This window comes from Gymnoscopelus microlampas (genome assembly GCF_963454915.1).
Source record: "Gymnoscopelus microlampas genome assembly, chromosome: 22".
In the NCBI taxonomy this organism is placed as follows: domain Eukaryota; kingdom Metazoa; phylum Chordata; class Actinopteri; order Myctophiformes; family Myctophidae; genus Gymnoscopelus; species Gymnoscopelus microlampas.
In genome coordinates this window covers 39,006,593-39,028,579 of record NC_139959.1, presented here as the reverse complement: position 1 = coordinate 39,028,579, position 21,987 = coordinate 39,006,593, and the positions used below count along the sequence as shown (strand labels likewise).

Below are 21,987 nucleotides of genomic sequence, written 5' to 3'. Positions count from 1 at the left end.
TTATTTACAGGGGTGACCTGGGCCAAAAAGGTTTGAGAACCACTGGACTAATCCATAGATACAAAAGTCATTTTGGGGTGAACTATCCCTTTAAGTAAAAAAAAAATAGTAGTTTTTCCACCACTGGGCATTGCCCCCCCCCCCCCCCTTGCCTATAAGCCTGTGATGTCCATGATGAACACGTTCAACTTCTCAGTCCCTGCAGCCCGTCTGGATGGTGGCCGTCATCCTGTAGACGTCGACGCCCTCGCGGACCAGGATCTCCTTGGCGTGCTGGACGGTGTGGTAGGGCAGGAAGCGGGAGCGGCCCAGGATCCAGGCGAAGTCCACGTGGAACAGATGCAGGATGTCTGTGCAGGAGTAGATCACCGCCACGCTGGAGTAGTCTGTGCTCAGGATCCAGTACGGACTGTAAGGGGTGACTGGGGGGGGGGGGGGGGGGAGAAGAAGAGAAGAGGAAGAAGTAGAGACAGAGAGAGAGTGAGAGAGACAGACAGACAGACAGACAGACAGACAGACAGACAGACAGACAGACAGACAGACAGACAGACAGACAGACAGAGACAGAGAGTGAGAGAGACAGAGTGAGAGAGACAGAGTGAGAGAGACAGAGAGTGAGAGAGAGAGAGAGAGAGAGAGAGAGAGAGAGAGAGAGAGAGAGAGAGAGAGAGAGAGAGAGACAGACAGACAGTGAGAGAGACAGAGAGTGAGAGAGACAGAGAGTGAGAGAGACAGAGAGTGAGAGAGACAGACAGACAGACAGACAGACAGACAGACAGACAGTGAGAGAGACAGAGAGTGAGAGAGACAGACAGAGTGAGAGAGACAGAGTGTGAGAGAGAGAGAGAGAGAGAGAGAGAGAGAGAGAGAGAGAGAGAGAGAGATTTTTTTTTTGATTTTTTAAAAAAAGCTTTATTTTCTATTAAATCATGACATTTTTAAACATGGCACACATCAGTTACAACCTAAAGCAGCACATAATTAAAGATCAACTGTTCATCCATAACAGAACACAGAGCCTCATTGTAGCACCACTGAGAGGTAAAAAGCTCAGTATCATTCATAAGTGAATAGAACCCAAAGTCAACTCTGATTCTGGCCTTTACCAAAGCTTTAAACAAGGGCAGCAGCCCCTCCCCTGAACCATTCAACACTTGACTTTTCCTGCTTTTGTAAATGGCCAGTTTGGCCTGTCCCACAACAAAATTCAAAACCTGCCATTTATTGGCATTTTCTTTTTTATATCCAGCACCAAGAATGAAAGCCATTTTGCACCACTCCTCATCGCAACTCAAAAAAAGTGTCTTTACGGTTTCAAACAGTTCTTGTAATCTGTAACCTTCCATGAAACAATGAAAAATTGTTTCCGGCTCATCACAGAAAGGGCACTTATTGGACACTGAGGGATTTATCCTGGAAACAAAACTGTTAACTCCCAGTGCTCCCTTCAATATCCTCCACTGTAGATCCCCTGATCTCTTGTTTAGGGGTGGCTTATACAACACCCTCCACACTGGTTTGCAATCGTCCTCCATCTTTAGCGCCTCTCTCCATACAGTGTCGGTTCTCCCACTCAGCTGTTTTTCGTTCAGAGCTTTTACACAATGTTTGTACATAGTTTTCCCCCCCAACATATACAGGTCCGTAATTGCCTCATTTTGTGGTCTAAAAAAACCCCCCATCAAGCCAGTTTGATCCACTTCAAGTCCCAACTCAGGGAACGGATCTCCTTCATCAGGGTGCTCCGTACCACTAAAGTAGTCCTGCAACATCTCCAGCTCCTCTTTACTCAGCCTCTTAAACCATTCCTTTAGGATGTCTCTGGTGTGTCGCCTCGACCTTAGACCCAGAAGAGAGGCCACTGCCTCTGTGTTGTAGAATCCTGGACCTGCTATATCCACAACATGTTTCAGTTTTACTGTCCCAGCCGACACCAACCGCTGGGTGAGCCCAGGTCTGCTTCCATCCTGCACATCCAGTCGGGCCCCATGTGTTAAAGGCTCCTCAAGGAGCCAGTGCAACGAAGCTGCAGGTTCCAGCCTGTTCCATTTAAAAAGAGTCCAAGCCCTAAACAGTCCCTGATAAAATGGAGGCAATTCACACAACCTTAAACATTTACAATCTGCCAAAAACAAAGATGCATCTAGCCCCAAACCTGCTATTCTCCTTAATATTTTGGTCATTACTGATCTCCAAACCACATCAATGCTTCCCGTGAGGTACTCTTGTATGAACTGCAACCTGAAAGCTGCTGTTCTGCTTTCTAGGTGAATTAACCCCTGACCTCCTTCTTCCTTGGGCAGATAGAGCACACTTTGTGGAACCCAATGCATGTTGTCCCAGAAGAAATTAATCATCAGTGACTGCACTTTTTTTAACAGACCAGCAGGAGGCTCCATACATTTAAGCCTGTGCCAAAGAGTTGATGCCACCAAATTATTAATAATCAGGACTCTTCCTCTGTATGACATTTGCGGTAAGAGCCACCTCCACTTTGTCAACTTCCCCTCCACCTTCTCCACCACTCCTTCCCAATTCTTCTCTTCAGTCTGTTTATCCCCCAAATAAACCCCCAGATACTTTAAACCTCCCCTCCTCCACGTTAACCCTCCTGGTAACTTAGGTAAACCTGCAGACCACCTCCCAACTGCTAAAGCCTCGCTTTTGGCCCAGTTTACCTTTGCAGATGAGATTTTACCAAAAGTATTGACTATATTTCCTAACCTTGTCACCTCGTCTTGATTCTTTATAATGACAATAATGTCATCTGCATATGCCGATAACATAAAGCGTGTGCTAATACCAGGTATACTCAAACCATCAATTTTGGATCGAATATTATGCAACATAGGTTCAATTGACAAAGAGTAGAGCATACCTGACATTGCACACCCCTGCCTAATTCCCCGTGTTGCTTTAAACGGTTTGCACAAACCCCCATTAAATTTCAGTACACTTTCAATGTCCTCATACATCACCTTAATCCTGGCGATAAAACCATCACTGAGGCCGTACCTCTGCAGAATTTTCCAGAGGTAACAGTGCTCAGCGCGGTCAAACGCCTTCTCCTGGTCCAACGAAACCAGACCAGCATCTAAACCCAAAGAACTGGAGACGTCCAAAAGGTCTCGAATTAGTGACACATTGTCAACAATGGACCTGCCGGGCACACAGTACGTTTGGGTCCGGTGAATGACCTGGTCCATCACCTTCTTCAGCCTATTGGCCAGGACTTTGGACAGCAGCTTGTACTCTGTGCACAACAGAGAGACCGGCCGCCAGTTCTTTATCTCCTGCAGGTCACCCTTTTTTGGCAACAGGGTCAGAACTGCCCTCCTGCAGCTCTGAGGCAGAAAGGAGTCTTTAAAGCACTCGTTGAAGACATCCAGAATATCCACTTTCAGTATATCCCAAAAGGCTTTGTAAAAGTCAGGTGGTAGACCATCAATGCCCGGGGCCTTACCCCCCTGCATGCTCTGCAGTGCTGCATGTAGCTCCTCTGTAGTCAGAAGACCCTCCAGCTCCTTGTTGGTCTCTTCAGAGACTCTGGGCAGTCCATCGCAGAACAAGTCAAAAGCCTCCTCATCCTCACTGTACTCACTGCTATAAAGGTGAGAATAGAAGTCCACAGCTCTCTGCCGGATGTCACCGGCTTCAGTGAGCAGTTGCCCTTTTGCAGAGCGCAGAGCATGAATGAATCTGCTCTGTCCCTTCCTTTTCTCCAGGCTGAAAAAGAACTTTGACGGTGAATCCATTAGTGCTTCGCTCTGGAAGCGGGACCGAACCAGCGCCCCCTGCGCTTTAGAGCCCAGCAGGTCTGCCAATACGGCTTTTTTATACTTGAGGTCATCAATACTGCCTCGACTTTCGGTGGCCGCTGCAACATTCTGCAGCTCCACTATTTCAATCTCCAGATCATTCATGGATCTGGTGATGTTACGAGAGACATTGAAAGTGTACTGTTGACAAAACATCTTAATTTCCACCTTTCCACATTCCCACCATTGTTTCAATGAACCAAACTCTCTCTTTCTTGATTGAAAACCATTCCAAAGAAAAGTAAAACACTCTCTAAAGTGCTCATCTAATAAAAGGGCAGTATTGAAGTGCCAGTATGCAGATTTGTGCTTAACATTTGCAATAAAAATATTACACAAGACCATTGAATGGTCTGAAAAACCCACAGGCAGTATAGTACACTTTTTGAAAGTACTGAAATGGTGCTTAAAACAGTACAGTCTGTCTAACCTGGCCATGGACAAAACATTGTCTCTGCACTGGACCCATGTGAATTGTCTTTGCTTGTCATGCATTTCTCTCCACACGTCAGTTAAAGCATGAGTTTCGACAAGCCGCTTCATGGCTCGTTTTGAAGGACCATGAGGCTCAACATGATTCCTGTCAATGAAATCATCTTCCGTACAGTTAAAGTCACCGGCCAAAAACAAAAACTCTTCAGGCCCACACTGATTCAAAACAGTATTGAGTTCACCTAAAAACTGAACTCTAACAGGTCCCAGGTTAGGAGCATACACATTAATAAATGCCATTGTAAAAAGTTCATATTTGGCCCTGACCACTATTAGTCTGCCCTTTACTAACTCCTCAACCTCATAGGACTTAGGCAAGAAATCTTTGGAAAAGAGAAGTGCCACTCCACCACTGTTATTGTGGAGATGGCTTAGGACAACCTCCCCTTCCCACTCCCTCTTCCAGTCAATCTCATTCAAAGAGTCACTGTGCGTTTCCTGAACTAAAGTGACATTAATGTTTTTTAATTTGACCATTTCAAAAAAGCTCACTCTCTTCCTCACATCTCTGGCCCCATTTAAATTAAGTGTGGCAACCCTGAAATCACTCATGATTTTTGATGTGAAAAAACAACCAAAAATAAACCCCACAGAAGACAACCAGCCTTACAATGCATCTGTGCTTTCATTTCTTTTCCTTAGTTTCGTTATCATTTTTCTCAGTCTACATACCTCCTGAGAGGTATAGCCACTGTCTCCTTTTTCCTTCATTTGAGACCTGACAGACTTTAAAAACAAATCTTCATCCTCAAAATGCTCTGCAACTTTTACACCTTTCATGTTCTTGGTTATTTGCAGGAACCTTTGAATTTGCCGAATTTCATAATGTTTCTCCTGTGGCTCACCATACTCTTGTGCCTTAATAAAAGGACCAAACAGAGACTGGGAAGACAAGCTAGAAGGAGGCTGGCTGTCTTCATAACACACATCCCCCCACTCTTCATCTCCTCCTCCCCCCTCCTCATCCTCTTCCTCCCCCTCCTCTTCCTCCACCCCCTCTGCACCTCCATTGTTAGGCACACACTCTGTCTGTTCTTGCTGCGCAACAATATCCAATTTTATGCCTTTCATTGCCTGAGAATCACTACTGCGTTCTCCTTTTCTTTTGAGAGTCTTGCTCTCTGCACCTATTTCCATCTGATCTATCTCTGCTGTTTCTATGCTGTTATTCTCCACGTTCCCTACCTGCCTGACATCTGCTGTAGGCTCACTCTGAGTTTGTGACAGTCCTCCACTGTCCTCCTGCTCCTCACGTTCCTCTCCTGTCCCCGGTGCCTGCTCTTCCCTCACACCATCTTGACCATGATCTTGACCATGAACCTGGCCCTGCTGCGCATCTCCCTCCGCCTCTGATGAGAGGGACTCCTCATCAGACTCTCTCTCGGGACAGGCACGGGCTAGATGCCCCGCCTCCCCGCACCCAAAGCACCTCAAAGCACCAGAGTTCGCATAAACTTTATAATCAAAATTATCGACTTTAACGCTAAACACCAGACTGAGCTCCTCATCCCTCCTATTGAGAATCATAAGAAGTGATCGCCTGTGCGACACAACGTGCTTTAGTAGCGGAGACTTGCACCCCGACGGTTGCTTCTTGATCGCGGAAATAATCTTTCCAAACCTGGATAATTCTCTGGCCAAATCCGCGTCTTTAACGAACGGCGGAACATTAGAAATAGTGACTCTCGTAGCTGGTGTAGCGAGGGGAGACACTGAAACAAATGAACCGTTAATCACAATGCCTCTCTCAACCAGAGTATTAGCTTTGTCAACGCTGTCAACAAAAATAACAATCGCGCTGTTCATTCGAGCGGCAGATTTAACACTGTTATATCCGACCACTTTGCCAACAGCTAATCCACATTGTTCTACTGAACACGGGATAGCAGTGGCGATCCTAATGCCGTGCTTCCTTGTCAGCCCGGTCATGTTCATGGCCAAGTTTAACAAACAATGCGCCCAGCACGGCGGCTGCCGGCTGGCCGCAAAACGAAAACTAAATTAAACGAAGTCCACTATGACACCTATTTATAAACAAAGAATCAGAAAGAAAAATATTCAGAAAACACTCACTCCACAGAGATAATAAACAAATACGCTCTCGCACGCTCAACAGCACTTCCACACTCAGAGAGAGAGAGAGAGAGAGAGAGAGAGAGAGAGAGAGAGAGAGAGAGAGAGAGAAAGAAAGAGACAGACAGACAGTGAGAGAGACAGAGAGTGAGAGACAGAGAGTGAGAGAGACAGAGAGTGAGAGAGACAGAGAGTGAGAGAGACAGAGTGAGAGAGACAGAGAGTGAGAGAGAGAGAGAGAGAGAGAGAGAGAGAGAGAGAGAGAGAGAGAGTGAGAGAGACAGACAGACAGACAGACAGACAGACAGACAGACAGACAGTGAGAGAGACAGAGAGTGAGAGAGACAGACAGAGTGAGAGAGACAGAGTGAGAGAGATAGAGAGAGAGAGAGAGAGAGAGAGAGAGAGAGAGAGAGAGAGAGAGAGAGAGAGAGAGAGAGAAAGAAAGAGACAGACAGACAGTGAGAGAGACAGAGAGTGAGAGAGACAGAGAGTGAGAGAGACAGAGAGTGAGAGAGACAGAGTGAGAGAGACAGAGAGTGAGAGACAGAGAGAGAGAGAGAGAGAGAGAGAGAGAGAGAGAGAGAGAGAGAGAGAGAGAGAGAGAGAGAGAGAGAGAGAGACAGACAGACAGTGAGAGAGACAGAGAGTGAGAGAGAGAGAGAGAGAGAGAGAGAGAGAGTGAGTGAGTGTGAGAGAGACAGACAGACAGTGAGAGAGACAGAGGAAGAAGTAGAGACAGAGATACACATTACAACTTGTTCAAAACACATGCTGCCAGGATATTAACCAGGACAAGACAATGTGATCACATCAGAAGCGCCAACTGCAGTACTAGCTGCTGAAAACCCATTGCTATGCATCCAGACAGGGTCATTCCTGTGTTAATTCATGTTGCAAATGGTAGTTTTTGATGGATGACGCGAGGTAGACGCACTCACGGGCGCACGAGCAACGCAAACAACCCCCACCTCCAGTACACCTCTGCTGTCCCGCTAATAGACGAGCCAGCAGCTCAACCCAAACTAAGGTCCCCTTTACACGACAACGGTCTCACCAAACCCACTACTGTTTGTTTTTTAAATAAAATTGTTAACTTCCTGTTTATTTTGCTATTTTCATTAAGATGAAAACCCGGACTGGATCCAAGGATCCGGATCTTCAAATGGTAAAATCAGCAGGAAGGTGACATTTTTATTTAAAACAACAGTAGTGGGTTTGGTGATGTTCTATATTGTCTGAATCAGCTTTTGATTGCGTTTGTTTATGTGCTAAAAGAGTGACTTTGAGATCTGTATTACTGTACAATGAGGAGCATATTTTGAATGATCAATTTCTAATCAATAGAACAATTATTTTTGATGTATTGTTCACTTTTAGAGTTACAAGGTAACTACACAACCCAAACCTCTACCAAAGTGGTCTTGCCCTTTAGTGGTCTTGCCTACACACGTAGGCACGCATACACATACAGATACTCACTCGCACGCCCGCACCCACACCAAGATCAACAGGACCACGATGGAAATAAGCTTCTGGCTTTCTTGTGTCTATCCTTTTGACTATTCCCTGTGTACATTGTTTTTATTATGTGCAAATTGTCAATAAATAATTCAATCAATCAATCAATCAATCAATCAATGTGTGATTTGTACGCATGTATGCATGTATATACATTGCAGTTATTTTTTTATGTACTGCTTGTTTTCATTCACAGCCCTATGGGATATGTTTTGTGATATTGGGGTAAAATAACATTTGATTTGACTTGACTTGAGACAGACAGAGCGTGAGAGAGACAGATATGAGGCAGGAAGGACAGACAGACAGACAGACAGACAGACAGACAGACAGACAGACAGAGACAAACACTGGTCATGAGTCACAGATAGAGGCAGACCTGAGGTCATACAAGGTTTCTCTCTCATATGACCTGATGACATCATAGTCTCTGACTCCACTGTGTCATGAGTCTAAAGGTTGCTCATCAGTGTCCATTTTACATACATTCTTCAACACTAAGCTAACGCTGCTATACAATAACACGAGTTACAACGAGAGAGCAATGGGTCCATTACAGTCTATCCTGCTATGCTCAGGCACCTTAGTTTGTTTCTTATCTCAGGTACTTTGTAAATATGTAGATAACTTGTTTTTGGCCTTCTATTGTTCTCTTGTTCGATCTCCTTCCCACTTGCCCCCCTACCCCTCTTCTTCTTCTCTCCCCCCACTCTTCTTTCTACGGAATTTAACGTTGCGATGGGAGTGATGTACAAAAAACTAATTTCACCCACTTTTTTACCTTGTAAACCTGTGATGTGACAATAAAACTGATTCTGATTCTGATTCTTTTAGGGTGGGCTCCCACCGCACTTTTATTTTACCTCTGGGGTGGAATCTGCCAATGCTTTGTCAATGTAAATGCGTGGATTCACGCAAGAGCGGATTTTTCCGCACGTCGCGCAGACCGTGCATTTATCCGCTCTACACGACTTGTCCATTTGAAGCATAAAACTGCTGGAGGCAGGAGCTGCTTTTCCTCCTCTGTCCAATCGGGTGAATCAAAGGCGGACCGTCCCAAGACTCAGGAAGCACCATGGTGTCAATGCAGAAGGCGGAGAGGGCTACGGGGAGTGTCCTGAAAGTGAGTGACAGGTGTGTCGCTCCCGTTTTTTAGAATCCCCTGGCTACAAAAAACTGTGGCCGCGTTGACACAAACTAGCGTTTAACAGCAGCCCACCATGCTTTGGTGGGAGCGCGCCCTTAGGATGTCAAAAGCACGTTTTAGTATTATGATATCTGATTTGTTTTGCTCCTAGCGTTGCCCAGAGGGAGGGTTGGCGGTGGACGGTGGATGTCACAAACGTACCCGTGGCCCCTGGGTGCCACAGGCACCCCGTTGCTCCAATCCACACCAAGCTTATAGGAACAAACACTGCTCAGGGGTCTGCCGTGAAAATAGTCACAACCAAAAAACAACTAAATTGCACTCGTCTGGGAAACTACAGCAGTGTTTAACCATTGCTCTGATCAGCGTGATATATATATAGGGCTGGATTTGAAGGCTGAGCAGCGACCTGAGAATCTAGTTTGTACAAAATGCAGAGTATACAAATGTAATATTTCACATTTTACGAGTTTTACGAGCAGTAGTAGTAATAGTAATGTTGGTGGTGAAGTGTCCTAATATAATAATGCAAAGAGAAAAGTCTCACAGTAGGAGAAGCTGACTCCAATCTTGGCCTGTTCTCTGGGGTCTGCGATGGTTGCTGACCCTTCAACTACCCTCCACTTGTCCTTACTGAGAGAGAGAGAGAGAGAGAGAGAGAGAGAGAGAGAGAGAGAGAGAGAGAGAGAGAGAGAGAGAGAGAGAGAGAGAGAGAGAGAGAGAGAGAGAGAGAGAGAGAGAGAGAGAGAGAGAGAGAGAGAGAGAGAGAGAGAGAGAGAGAGAGAGAGAGAGAGAGAGAGAGAGAGAGAGAGAGAGAGAGAGAGAGAGAGAGAGAGAGAGAGAGAGAGAGAGACACACACACACACACACACACACACAGAGAGAGTTAATTTAATAGTTAACTAAATGTAATATGTGCTTTCATCCGTATTATATGGTGTATGGCATTGGTTCTCAAAGTGGGGTCCGGGGACACCAGGGGGTCCCCAGCTAAATGATTTATAGGAACCAAATGGACCCTTATAGGTCTGTAACTCTGAGAGTGTACAAATGGAACCAAATGGACCCCAACGGGTCCATTTGGTTCCATTTGTACACTCTCAGAGTTAAATTAACATTGATTTTACAATATAAATTGGGGTCCCAGAGATAGAAATGCCATTAAATGGGGGTCCGTAGCCTAATGCATGTCAAACTGGGGGGGGTCCTTAAATTACAATGACTGAGAATCACTGCTAGAGCCGTAAAAATATTCTCATATGGGGGTCCCTGGCTTATCTTTTCAAATGGGGGTCCGCGGGCTAATAAGTGTCAATTTGGGGGTCCTTGACATGAAAAAGTGTGGTGTATGGACATTCTGCATACGTACTAGAACTGGGAGTTGAGAACCCTGATGGTTCCGTCGGCTCTTATGTCATAGTTGGCCTCGATGCACTTCCCTCTCTCGAAGCTGGCAGGAAGTTTCTCAATCTCATACCATCTCCCCAGGTACTGTTGGTTAGATAGGCCAGGTTACCATTCACAATATACAATGTAGGCCTTTAGCAGACGCTCTTAATCCAGAGAGATTTAAGGTAAACAAGGAGAACACAAGGTAATGCATCAAATGCATAGAAATAGTCATCTAGGATCATAGGTAAACCAAGAACCTTTCATCAGTCTAACAGTAGGCTAGAACAGGGGTCTTCAACAGGGGGTCCGGGACCCCTAGGGGGTCCTCAGAGTTACTACAGGGGGTCCGCCAAATCTTTGTGTCATGTTGTTGTTGTTTTTTTTTTTTTTTACCTTAAACATTGACTGCCGGAGTTTATTCATAATTTATTCACCCACTGCCAGGGTTTTTAATCATTTTTTTATAGAAAAAAAATGAATTATTTGTCCGTTTATTTTTTAACATTGAAGTGAATGGATTTGAAAAAATAAAACATTTTATATCTCCTTATTCGTTGAGAATAACAACACAAATGTTATACTCAAAAATTAGAGAAACATTTTTAAAAAAATAATTAAAAGGGGAGAATTCTCCCCTTTGGCGGTTGATGTGTTAACCACTTAAACCCTAGCATCTTTTTTTTCTGAGGAGAACTTTAGCCAAAAATAGCCGATCTACAAGCTCGGCTATTTTTGGCAAAGAGGTATAGGTGTAGAGGGGGAAAAAGAGCAGACCAAGTGAACAAAAAAGGTTTAATCTAAAACACAATTTTATAAAATATAGAGGGGGTCCCTCCCTGCTTCATCTCTCATCTATACGATATGTAGTGGGGGTCCCTGCCTCATCTCTCTCTCAGCTAGGGGGTCCCTGCTTCATCTCTCTCTCAGCTAGGGGGTCCCTGCTTCATCTCTCTCTCAGCTAGGGGGTCCTTGGCCTGAAAACGTTGAAGACCCCTGGGCTAGAATATAATGAAATAAAATAATCTGTACATTGCAAATATACACACTATAGGATGCCAGGTCAACAATGACCTGTCATCTGTCTGCATAACATGCTAATGTTAATCTAAGTTACATTATTTAGTCTTTGCATAATCCTGCAAGGCCGTCGAGGCTGGGGCAAGTGCTACGGGCTGAGATTGAGTCTGAAGAGGTTAGTCTGCAGATTACGGCAGAATATTGGGAGTGAGTCTGCATTTCTGACTGCGATGGGGAGTTTGTTCCACATTTTGGGAGCCAGAAGGGAGAAGAGTCTGGGAACGTGTGGAGCGTTGTCCCGGATGTTTTAGGGCAGGGGTTCTCAACCTTTTCAGGCCGTGACCCCCCAAATAATCATCTTTGATAAGCACTTAGAGCTGTAGAAGTTGAGGCATAAGGTTTTGTTTGACTCGGTTTTGCAGAGACATGTTGTGAAAATCGCCGATCTACATGGATAGCAGATCTAAAATAGCAGATCTACAAGCTCAAGCTACAAGCTGCGAGGCGTTGTGAGCTTGTAGATCTGCTATTTTCATGTTTGTCTTTCTTATATTATTTGACAATTTGGCCAATGTTGTTTTTTACCCGTACTTTTTTAGGTATTCAAAAGGTCTTAAAAGTCCTTAAATTGTCTCTTCACTGACATCTGGGGACCCCCCCCCCAAAATCATGTGTCTGTCTGTCTGTCTGTCTGTCTGTCTGTCTGTTACCGGCTGAATGTTGAAGTTAGGCTGAATCATGGGGTCAGGACACGGTCCCCAGTGATAGCTCTGAGCCGCCAGCAGGGGGAGCACCAGCAGCAGGAGGCAGACAGGAGATGGCATTCCTTCACAGAGAGAGAGAGAGATGATCACAATGCAGTTTAGATTACATTAAATGAAATCCTTTTATTTTCCACATATTCAAGGCATCAACACAATACAAAAACATAAATGAATGAAGCATTCAAACATAGGATAGTCTCTCAAAAGGAAACATGGACATTAATTTATCATACCATAAAAATGTATTAATCATGACCTATATTTATAGGCCTTAAATCACTGTAGTAATTTCTAAGGACAAAAAAAACGTTCAAGGAATATCCCTTATTGTAGTTTTGCACACACACTACACTTGCACTACATTTAAGTCTATACCATAAAGATACATATTATGTAATGTATTGCACATTCTACACAGCCAGATAGTCTACTAAAGCCTACTAACTAAATTATTCTCTCATTACATTACAGTCATTTGGCAGACGCTTTTATCCAAAGCGACTTCCAGTAAGTGAATTCAACATAGGTAGGGAACAAAACTACTAATCACCAGAAGTCTGAAGTGCATTCTCTACTAAAACAAGCAACTAAGAGTATACCTAGTGCTAAGGTAAAAGTGCAATATATCAGCTACCTACTTTCTTAAACAGATGAGACAAATAGGAAAATCAAATGAGAAAGAGTTAAACCAATAAGTGTATCAAATAAACAAGATCCAATAAGACAAGAGCTCGTACAAACAATTGACAACAAGTAGGCAAGTCTAAGAGGAAGGGTCAGGGAAGCGTTTTCTGAAGAGGTGGGTTTTCAGCCTGCAGCGATGGGCAGTGATTCTGCTGTCCTGACATCAGTGACTCTGCTGTCCTGACATCAGTGTCTCTGCTGTCCTGACATCAGTGACTCTGCTGTCCTGACATCAGTGTCTCTGCTGTCCTGACATCAGTGACTCTGCTGTCCTGACATCAGTGACTCTGCTGTCCTGACATCAGTGTCTCTGCTGTCCTGACATCAGTGTCTCTGCTGTCCTGACATCAGTGACTCTGCTGTCCTGACATCAGTGTCTCTGCTGTCCTGACATCAGTGACTCTGCTGTCCTGACATCAGTGACTCTGCTGTCCTGACATCAGTGTCTCTGCTGTCCTGACATCAGTGTCTCTGCTGTCCTGACATCAGTGACTCTGCTGTCCTGACATCAGTGTCTCTGCTGTCCTGACATCAGTGTCTCTGCTGTCCTGACATCAGTGAGGAGTTCCAGCAGAGTCACTCTCCCATATTGTGTACTCCTCATTGCTGCTAAAGAGTAGGCCACACCCACAGCTGTCTTTCTTTCCTGTATTATAGCCAACTATATGTAATATTTATTTTCATGAGGCGTACTGCATGCCTATATATTATCACTACCCTGTATGATTGAGTGACAAATAAACCCTCTTGAAACTCTTGAACTTTGAATAGTTTTGTGTCATCGTTTAAAATACTGTATTATCTCATAGTGAAACACTTCATAATGGTGTAAATGAGGGGTCTTCAACAGGGGGTCCGGGACCCCTAGGGGGTCCTCAGAGATACTGTAAGGTGGGCCGCCAAATCTTTGTGTGATAGGGACTTAATGTATTTATGTTTACATTAACCACTCAAACCCTCACATCTCAATTCTGGGGGTGGGGACATTAGCCGAAAATAGCAGATCTACAAGCTCACAACGCGTCGCAGATGTGTTGTGAGCTTGTAGATCTGCTACTATTGGCAAAGAGGTTTGGTGCACAAGGAAAAAAGAGCAGACCAAGTACAGAGCCAAAGGCCAAGTTTACAAAGTATTGAGGGTTTAAGTGTTTAAATGTCTGAAGACACAATGCATTTAACATGAATCCAATGTGTAGTGGGGGTCCCTGCTTTATCTCTCTCTCAGCTAAGGGGGTCCCTGCTTTATCTCTCTCTCAGCTAAGGGGTCCCTGCTTCACCTCTCTCTCAGCTAAGGGGGTCCTTGGCCTGTAAAAAGTTGAAGACCCCTGCTTTACATGTAACGACCAGAATCACCTGCCATTAACCATTAAATACACCTGACAGGCAGAACGATTATTATCTACCTCTATGGATAATTACTGTAGACGTCACACACATACATGAAACTATGCTGCAGAACATGCTATAAATAGGAGCCAGGGGTGGAAAAAGTACTCTTTTTTTTACTTAAGTAAAAGTATCCATACTAGTAAATACTCTGTTGCAAGTAAAAGTCCAGAATTCAAAATGCACTGGAGTAAAAGTACAAAAGTAGAAAGCAGTCACTATGCAGAATGTCCCTTTTCACAAGTTTTCACATGTATAAAATGTATAAAAATCCTTTGAAATTAGCAGATCTACAAGCTCGATGCGACGCATTGTGAGCTTGTAGATCTGCTATTTTCAAATGGCCGAAATGTATTCAGGGCTGAAGTGGTTAATGTATATGTTTTGTAATAATAATCTAAATCTACAAAGTAACTAGTAACTAAAGTTGTGAAATAATTGTAGTGGAGTAAAAGTACAATATTTGCCTCTGAGATGTTAGTGGAGTAGAAGTAAAAGTACTGAAAATTGGAAACACCCCCGGCAAAGAACAGCGCTTGAGTAAATGTACTTAGTTACTTTTCACCACTGAATAGGAGCTTTGCCTTGTTTTGATTACAAAACAAAGTGAAGAATGTGTAAGCCCATCCTACAGAGACGTCTCATAACTCTGTACATTATGTCATGTTGTCATACTGGTTATTCTGCTTTCATGTACAGCTCTGGGCCCCTTGGACTATATAGGCGGTGGTGGAAAGTAACTAAGTACATGTACTCAAGTACTGTAGGCCTACTTAAGATTTTGAGTTTTTATTTTTTTTATTGTTTTAGCTTTACTGGAGTATTTCCAATTTTCAATACTTTTACTTCTACTCCATTACATCTCAGAGGCAAATATTGTACTTTTTGCTCCACTACAATTATTTAAAACCTTTAGTTACTTTGTAGATTTTAATTATTATTAAAAAAAACAAATACATTATAACAACTTCAGCCCTATTTACTCTCTGGCTATTTGAAAACAGCAGATCTACAAGCTCACAACGCTTCGCGATGCGACGCGTTGTGAGCTTGTAGATCTGCTATTTTCAAAATATTGTAATACATTTTATTACATAGGCTACGATTACCTTGTGAAACAGGACATTCTGCAAAATTATTACTTTTACTTTTGGTACTTTAAGTCTATTTTGATGCCAATACTTTTGTCATTTTACTTAAGTAAATTTAGATTATTCTTTTTTACAGAGTGTTTCTACATTGCAGTATTGATAGAAATGCAGTACCCTTTTCCACCACTGGAGAGAACATACATAATGTGCCATTGTATAAAAGGCACCATAATATCACATGACCTGAATAGTCCAATTATAGCAATAACATGACAATAGATTATAGTCACCAGAAAGACAAAAACACTATAAGTTTAATACAATGCCAGGTAGGCCTACTAATATAGTCGTGCATGTCCAGGCACGGTGTTTCCCATTTCTAAATAATTAATATCAAATATTAACAATATCTCCAATTTCATTTATAGCCAATAAAGACAGACATTTGAGGACAAAATGTGAAAATAATGTAATTACTGGATGGCTACATGCAGTGGTGGAAAGTAACTAAGTACAAGTACTCGAGTTTAGGTATTTGTACTTCCCTTGAGCATTTCTAATTTCCAGTACTTTTACTTCTACTCTTCTTATTTGAAGACTTTAGTCACTAGTTACTTTGTAGATTATTATCACAAAACACCAATTAACCTCTTCAGCCCTATATACATTTCGGCCATTTGAAAATAGCAGATCTACAAGCTCACAGTGAGCTTGTAGATCTGCTATTTTCAAAAGATGTGTACACATTTGACCACTTGAAATGGGATATTCTGCATAATGAGGAGTTTCTACTACATTCTGATGCCAACACTATTACACTTTTACTCAGGTACATTTTGAATTCTGTACTTTAGCTTGTAACAGAGTATATACAGTATTGATGCTTTTACTTAAGTAAAACATGTGAGTATACTTTTTCCACCACTGGCTACATGTTAATTGCCACTCGCTCACTCTGTCCCTAGGTCTCTCACTCACTCACTCACTCACTCACTCACTCACTCACTCTGTCCCTAGGTCTCTCACTCACTCATTCATTGTATTCATTCCAGGTTATTTGCAGTATAGGCTAGAAATATAAAATAAACGACATTAAAAACCTGTCTTTTCTTACCTCGCATGGACTCAGGTTCAAGGGCAGAGAGAATCCAGTGGATCCAGTAGATCTGTAAGTACAGAATGAAGAGTGTCTGTGTGTTCAGCACAGAGCTCAGTGGTGTGTGTGTGTGTGTGTGTGTGTGTGTGTGTGTGTGTGTGTGTGTGTGTGTGTGTGTGTGTGTGTGTGTGTGTGTGTGTGTGTGTGTGTGTGTGTGCAGCACAGAGCTCAGTGGCGCTGTCTCACTGCGTCATTACGCACTGAGGGCCTGAGGCCAGTGGTGTGAAGTAACTAAGTACATTTACTCAAGTACTGTACTTAAGTACAATTTTGAGGTACTTTTACTTTACCGGAGTATTTACGGTTTTCAGTACTTTTACTTCTACTCCAGTAGGCCTACATCTCAGAGGAAAAATAGCCACTACAAGTATTTGAGAGCTTTAGTTACTAGTTACTCTGTAGATTTTGGATTTACAAAACCACTTAAGACCTGTATACATTTTGGCCATTTGAAAATAGCAGATCTACAAGCTCACAATGCGTCGCGATGCATTGTGAGCATTTCTGACAGAGTGTTTCTTCATTACAGTGTTGATACTTTTATTTAGGTAACAAAATGGAGTATTTTTTTTCCACCCCTGCCCAAGGCGAGGCACCACGAGGCAGGTGATTAGTTAAATTGTCATCATGCGCACATTCCATACTGACAACACACCACACAATACAGAGTCTTTTCCATTGTCTGTCTGTCTGTCTGTCTGTCTGTCTGTCTGTCTGTCTGTCTGTCTGTCTGTCTGTCTGTCTGTCTGTCTGTCTGTCTGCCTGCCTGCCTGCCTGCCTGCGTGCGTGTGTGTGTGTGACCTTAAGTTCCTCCACTAAGAACCAGTGACATTGGGTCAAGTTCTTTCACAAGGAGCATAGGCGGCGGGTGAGCTTGACAATTCGGAGTTTCTTTTTGTTTTTTGATTACTTTATTTCGGTTTTAGGGTTAGGTTATTTAATTCTTATTTTTGCCTACTGATTTATTATCAAAACATTTACTAAATAATGCTGCACACATTATATATAATTTGCACAATTCCTAGAATTTCCCAGCGTAACATTTGGGAAGGCTTAGCCTACCCTAGCCTTCATTACCCGCCGCCTATGACACTGAGTGAAGAGACTAAACCTCTCCACCTCCACGTCGCTCGTCAGCGTGTCCATCACAGTAAAGCCAGTGTAATCACACACACCTGGGCCTCATATAGAGCATCGCAGTTGCGCAGAATCCGGGTGCCCGAAGTAAATACTCAATTTTTCCCATTGACTTTTCCAAAAATATTTATATCAATGAATTTAAGCCTAGAATCAAGCCATCCAGGATTCTGGTGAATCATGACCATAAAACCTTTTTTTCTGTGATTTTTTAAATTTTATATTTAATGATATGATATACTATGTTTAATAAATACCCTTTGTTTTGCCGTTTTCAAAAAAGTTTTTTCACAGAATCAAACGTTTTATGGTCATGATTCACCAGGATCCTGGATAGCTTGATTCTAGGCTTAAATTAATTTATATAAATATTTTCGGAAAAGTCAATGGGAAAAATGCATTGAGTATTTACTTCCGGCAACTGGAAGTGGGCGGGAACTGCGACGGGTGGGCGTGCCAGTAGGACTGGTGTGTCTTAAAGAAATATCCACGTTTTAAGCGAGGTGGGGTCAAGGGGGGTCAAGGCATACATGTAGGCATACATATGAAATATGTATGGGTGGAGAGATAGTCTCTTCACTCAGAGAACAAAGTGTCACCTTGCTAAACTAATGGCCTAAGTCATTTTTTGAGGACAATGATATGTTTGCCTAAGTCGCCCATCTCCTAATTGAAAAGGATCCTGTTCACTCCCCTTTTAGTGTAATGGCCTAACTCCCTAGTGTGGCCAAAACAGGACTTTTTTTGGCCTAAGTCACATGGTTTTTGTGACCAAATTATTTACTGTTTTAGGCCATTTTGTATTTTTTTCTGTTTTTTTTTGGCCTAAGTCAGATTTAATCCTATTTAAACCTATTTAAATGTTAACCTAAGACAATGTTATTTCTATTTAAATAGTCATAATTTGTTATAAACAATTTGGGTGAAATGATTAAGAAATATCACACACTATAGATCAGATCAGTGCTATATGAGTGGATCACATACAGACACTTTGCTTTTATTCCAGGTGATCATCGCCATGCTGGCTTGTGGTGGACATTTTTGACAAAATTCTAATTTTGCCATGGACATACAATATAGATAAACACATGAAGAGCTAGCCCTAAATGACCACTACAGGTCTGTAACTCTGAGCGTGTACAAATGGAACCAAATGGACCCTTGCGGGTCCATTTGGTTCCATTTGTACACTCTCAGAGTTATGGGGGTCCTTGAAAATAATCCACTGCACCAGTGGACTCATTAGCTAATACATTATACAGTGTCATAGTAAATCAGTGTCATACATATTCTGAAGACAACCTGGAGACTGACATTCAGTAATTGGGTGTTATGATCAAAATATGAGCATTATAATGTTGTGTGTAAAAACAAAATCAAGCATTTGGCACAGACAAGGCCAAGTCTTGACCTTGTTCAGAGCGTTAGTGAGTTCTCTCTAACGCCCTGGAAGACCCTCTACAAGGAATTCCACTGTCCTGTGAGGGCTCAACAGTAGTGAAAATAAACAAAACCATTTCACTGCTCACCTAAACAAAGGCTGTTTTTTGTTGTTGTTGAAAGTCTGTTCTCGGAGGTGGGAAGTCTCTCAGCACCCCACCTTCTCTGTAAAATACACCTTTTGGCCAGAAAAGAAAATATTTCACCGGAAGGAAAAATCTGGTCAATAGAAAAATTCCATTGACCAGATCTGTAGAGGGCAGTGGAGCAACCAAATTTTTTTTTTTACTTCCGGTGAAATATTTTCTTTTCTGGCCAAAAAGTGTATTATACAGAGAAGGTGGGGTGCTGAGAGGCTTCCCACCTCCGAGAACAGACTTTCAACAACACAAAACAGTCTTTGTTTAGGTGAGTAGTGAAATGGTTTTGTTTATTTTCACTACAGTTGGAGCCCTCGCAGGGCAGTGGAATAGGCTCTATGCACAGAAGCCATATTGAGAATTAATTGGGCCCCTTGCTTATTCCTTCACAGGTGTTACCAATGATAGTAATGAAGGCTCTGTTCCATTCTGGTCAGGGTGCTGATAACGTGCATGTTGGCTCACGAGAAACACTCCATTTTGGTTCCCAAATGGTGGTTGTGTAACTCTGAGAGTGTACAAATGGAACCAAATGGACCCGTAAGGGTCCATTTGGTTCCATATTTGTACACTCTCAGAGTTATGGGGGTCCATTGAAAATAAGACAAACACTATGCCACACTAAATGGAACTGAGCCTTAATTAGTATTATTGGTAACACCTGTGAAGGAAGTAAGTAAGTGGCCCAATTCATTCCCAATATGGCTGCTGTGCATAGAGCCTATTCCTTGTAGAAGCACTGAACCCAGGGTCTTCCAGGCCGTTAGAGGGAACTCACTAACGCTCTGGACCAGGGCGTGGCCAAGTCTTGCCACGGACACATGCTTCATATTGATGACCCCTGTTTTATTCACCTTATTCCTGGCTCTTCTCCGGGCGGCTCCATTGTCCTTTTCTGCTGCTTAATCCAATATCTGTCCACTTCCTCCCTGGTAGGCTACAGGTGTAAATGCAGGTAATCAGTGTGTTGCCAGGTCTATGAAAACAAGCCCCCCCCCAAAAAAAACGACTATAGGCAATTTAAAAACAACATTTAAACTTGTATGGGGGTCCCTGGCACAACATATTTTCAGGTGGGGGTCAAATACATATTAATCTGGGGGTCCTTGACATGAGAAAAATGTGGTAACCACCACTGGTTTAAAATACATTAGGAAGCAAGCCAAAACAAGCAACTACACTTAAGAATCAATCCCAAAGGCGCCCCCCCCCCCCCCCCCCCCACATTTAATATTACAAAACATATATTAACCTCTTCAGCCCCCTACGTGCGTGCGTGTGTGTCAAAACTGCACACACAAAACTGAAGACCTCACACACAAAATGCTAAACCCTGACACTCCCTTCGCAAGATGACTCTTTGCCATCAAATCTCTGAACTGTTCACAACATGGGACTCGTGTTTTCATACATAAAACAGAACACAAATATGCGGCTAAAAAAGTTGTATTTCTCTACACAATTTAGGCATCAAGAGGGCCTCGTCCACATCACAGGCAATGTTCTCCCTGTCCAAACAGCATTGGAATAAAACGCCTCTAGTGGCGCATGAAGCCCTGACAGGCCTCAACACTGACGTGGCCACAAGCCTCCTCCATGGCCTGGAGCAGTGGGACCCGGCTCTGTGGGTTCTGTTCATGTACCTTCCATCTCCAGGCTGAAAGGAACTCCTCAACGCCGGGATTCAGGAAAGGAGAATAAGGTGGAAGGTATAGGCTATAGAACGGAACAATGTGGGTGGTCCTGGGACCACTCACACACCTGAGCAGCCCGGTGGAAGCTCACATTGTAAAATGATAAATGGTGCTTTTATATAACGCCTTTATCCAAAGCGCTTTACACAGATTGTGCATTACATTCACACACACATTCACGGATGAGGAAACCATGCAAGGCACCAAGCTGCTCATCGGGAGCAGTTAGTGGTTCAGTGTCTTGCTCAAGGACACTTCAACACTCTGGGGGAGCCCGGGATCGAACTGGCATCCTCACGATTGACTGTCCGGCTGCTCTACCCCTCAGCCACTGATGACAACATAATCGATCCACTGTGGGTTATGACTCTTGATAGATTTGAATATATGTGTGTTGATGCTTTGAGATTTTAGGTGAGAAGTGTGTGTAACAACTGAACATTGTGTGTAGTGTTTGGACAACAAGGCGATAAGGTTGACGTCAAAGTGTAAAGAAGGAAAGTCAGAGTCTAATGCAGATAAGGGAGTGTGAAGTAGTGCCACATTGTGCCGAATTATTGCTTTTTGTGTGTTAACAATGGTGAAAAAATGTAATAATAAGCAAGCACCCATGACTTTGTTCATATATCAGTTAAACACTAGGTGGGAGCATTTTAACTTTGAAGAAGCTGACAGTCACAATAGCAGGTTGGGAATTCACTTGACCTTTAGAGAGAGAGAGAGAGAGAGAGAGAGAGAGAGAGAGAGAGAGAGAGAGAGAGAGAGAGAGAGAGAGAGAGAGAGAGAGGTCCCATTTCAAGTTGTTATAATCTTTTGAAAATAGCAGATCTACAAGCTCACAACGCGTCACACATTGTGAGCTTGTAAATCGGCTATTTTCTATTATGTATAGTGCTCAAGTGTGTTCATGTATGTTTAGTAATAATAATCAAAATCTGCAAAGTAGGCCTAACTAGTTACTAAAGTTTTCAAATAACATGAGTAAAAAGTACAATATTTGCCCCTAAGAGTAGTGGAGTGGAGTAGAGGTAC

At 43.0% G+C, this 21,987-nt stretch overlaps 1 protein-coding gene across 1 annotated transcript; it reads right to left on the bottom strand.

The window, feature by feature from the left end:
- Nucleotides 1-122: 122 nt before the first annotated feature.
- On the bottom strand, nt 123-16,626 carry apodb (apolipoprotein Db). The gene is made up of 5 exons (XM_084048083.1): nt 16,500-16,626; nt 12,171-12,286; nt 10,421-10,542; nt 9,599-9,684; nt 123-422 (listed from the first exon to the last, which is right to left on the bottom strand). Exons 1-5 carry the CDS (start codon nt 16,504-16,506, stop codon nt 193-195), a joined length of 561 nt encoding a protein of 186 aa, XP_083904209.1. The 5' UTR covers nt 16,507-16,626; the 3' UTR covers nt 123-192.
- Between the last annotated feature and the right edge of the window lie 5,361 nt (nt 16,627-21,987).

Coding starts and splice junctions, on each gene's coding strand:
- apodb (XM_084048083.1), bottom strand. Junction 10,543..12,170: donor CTAACTTCAACATTCAGCCG/GTAACAGACAGA, acceptor TCTAACCAACAG/TACCTGGGGAGATGGTATGA. Junction 423..9,598: donor TGGAGTCAGCTTCTCCTACT/GTGAGACTTTTC, acceptor CCCCCCCCCCAG/TCACCCCTTACAGTCCGTAC.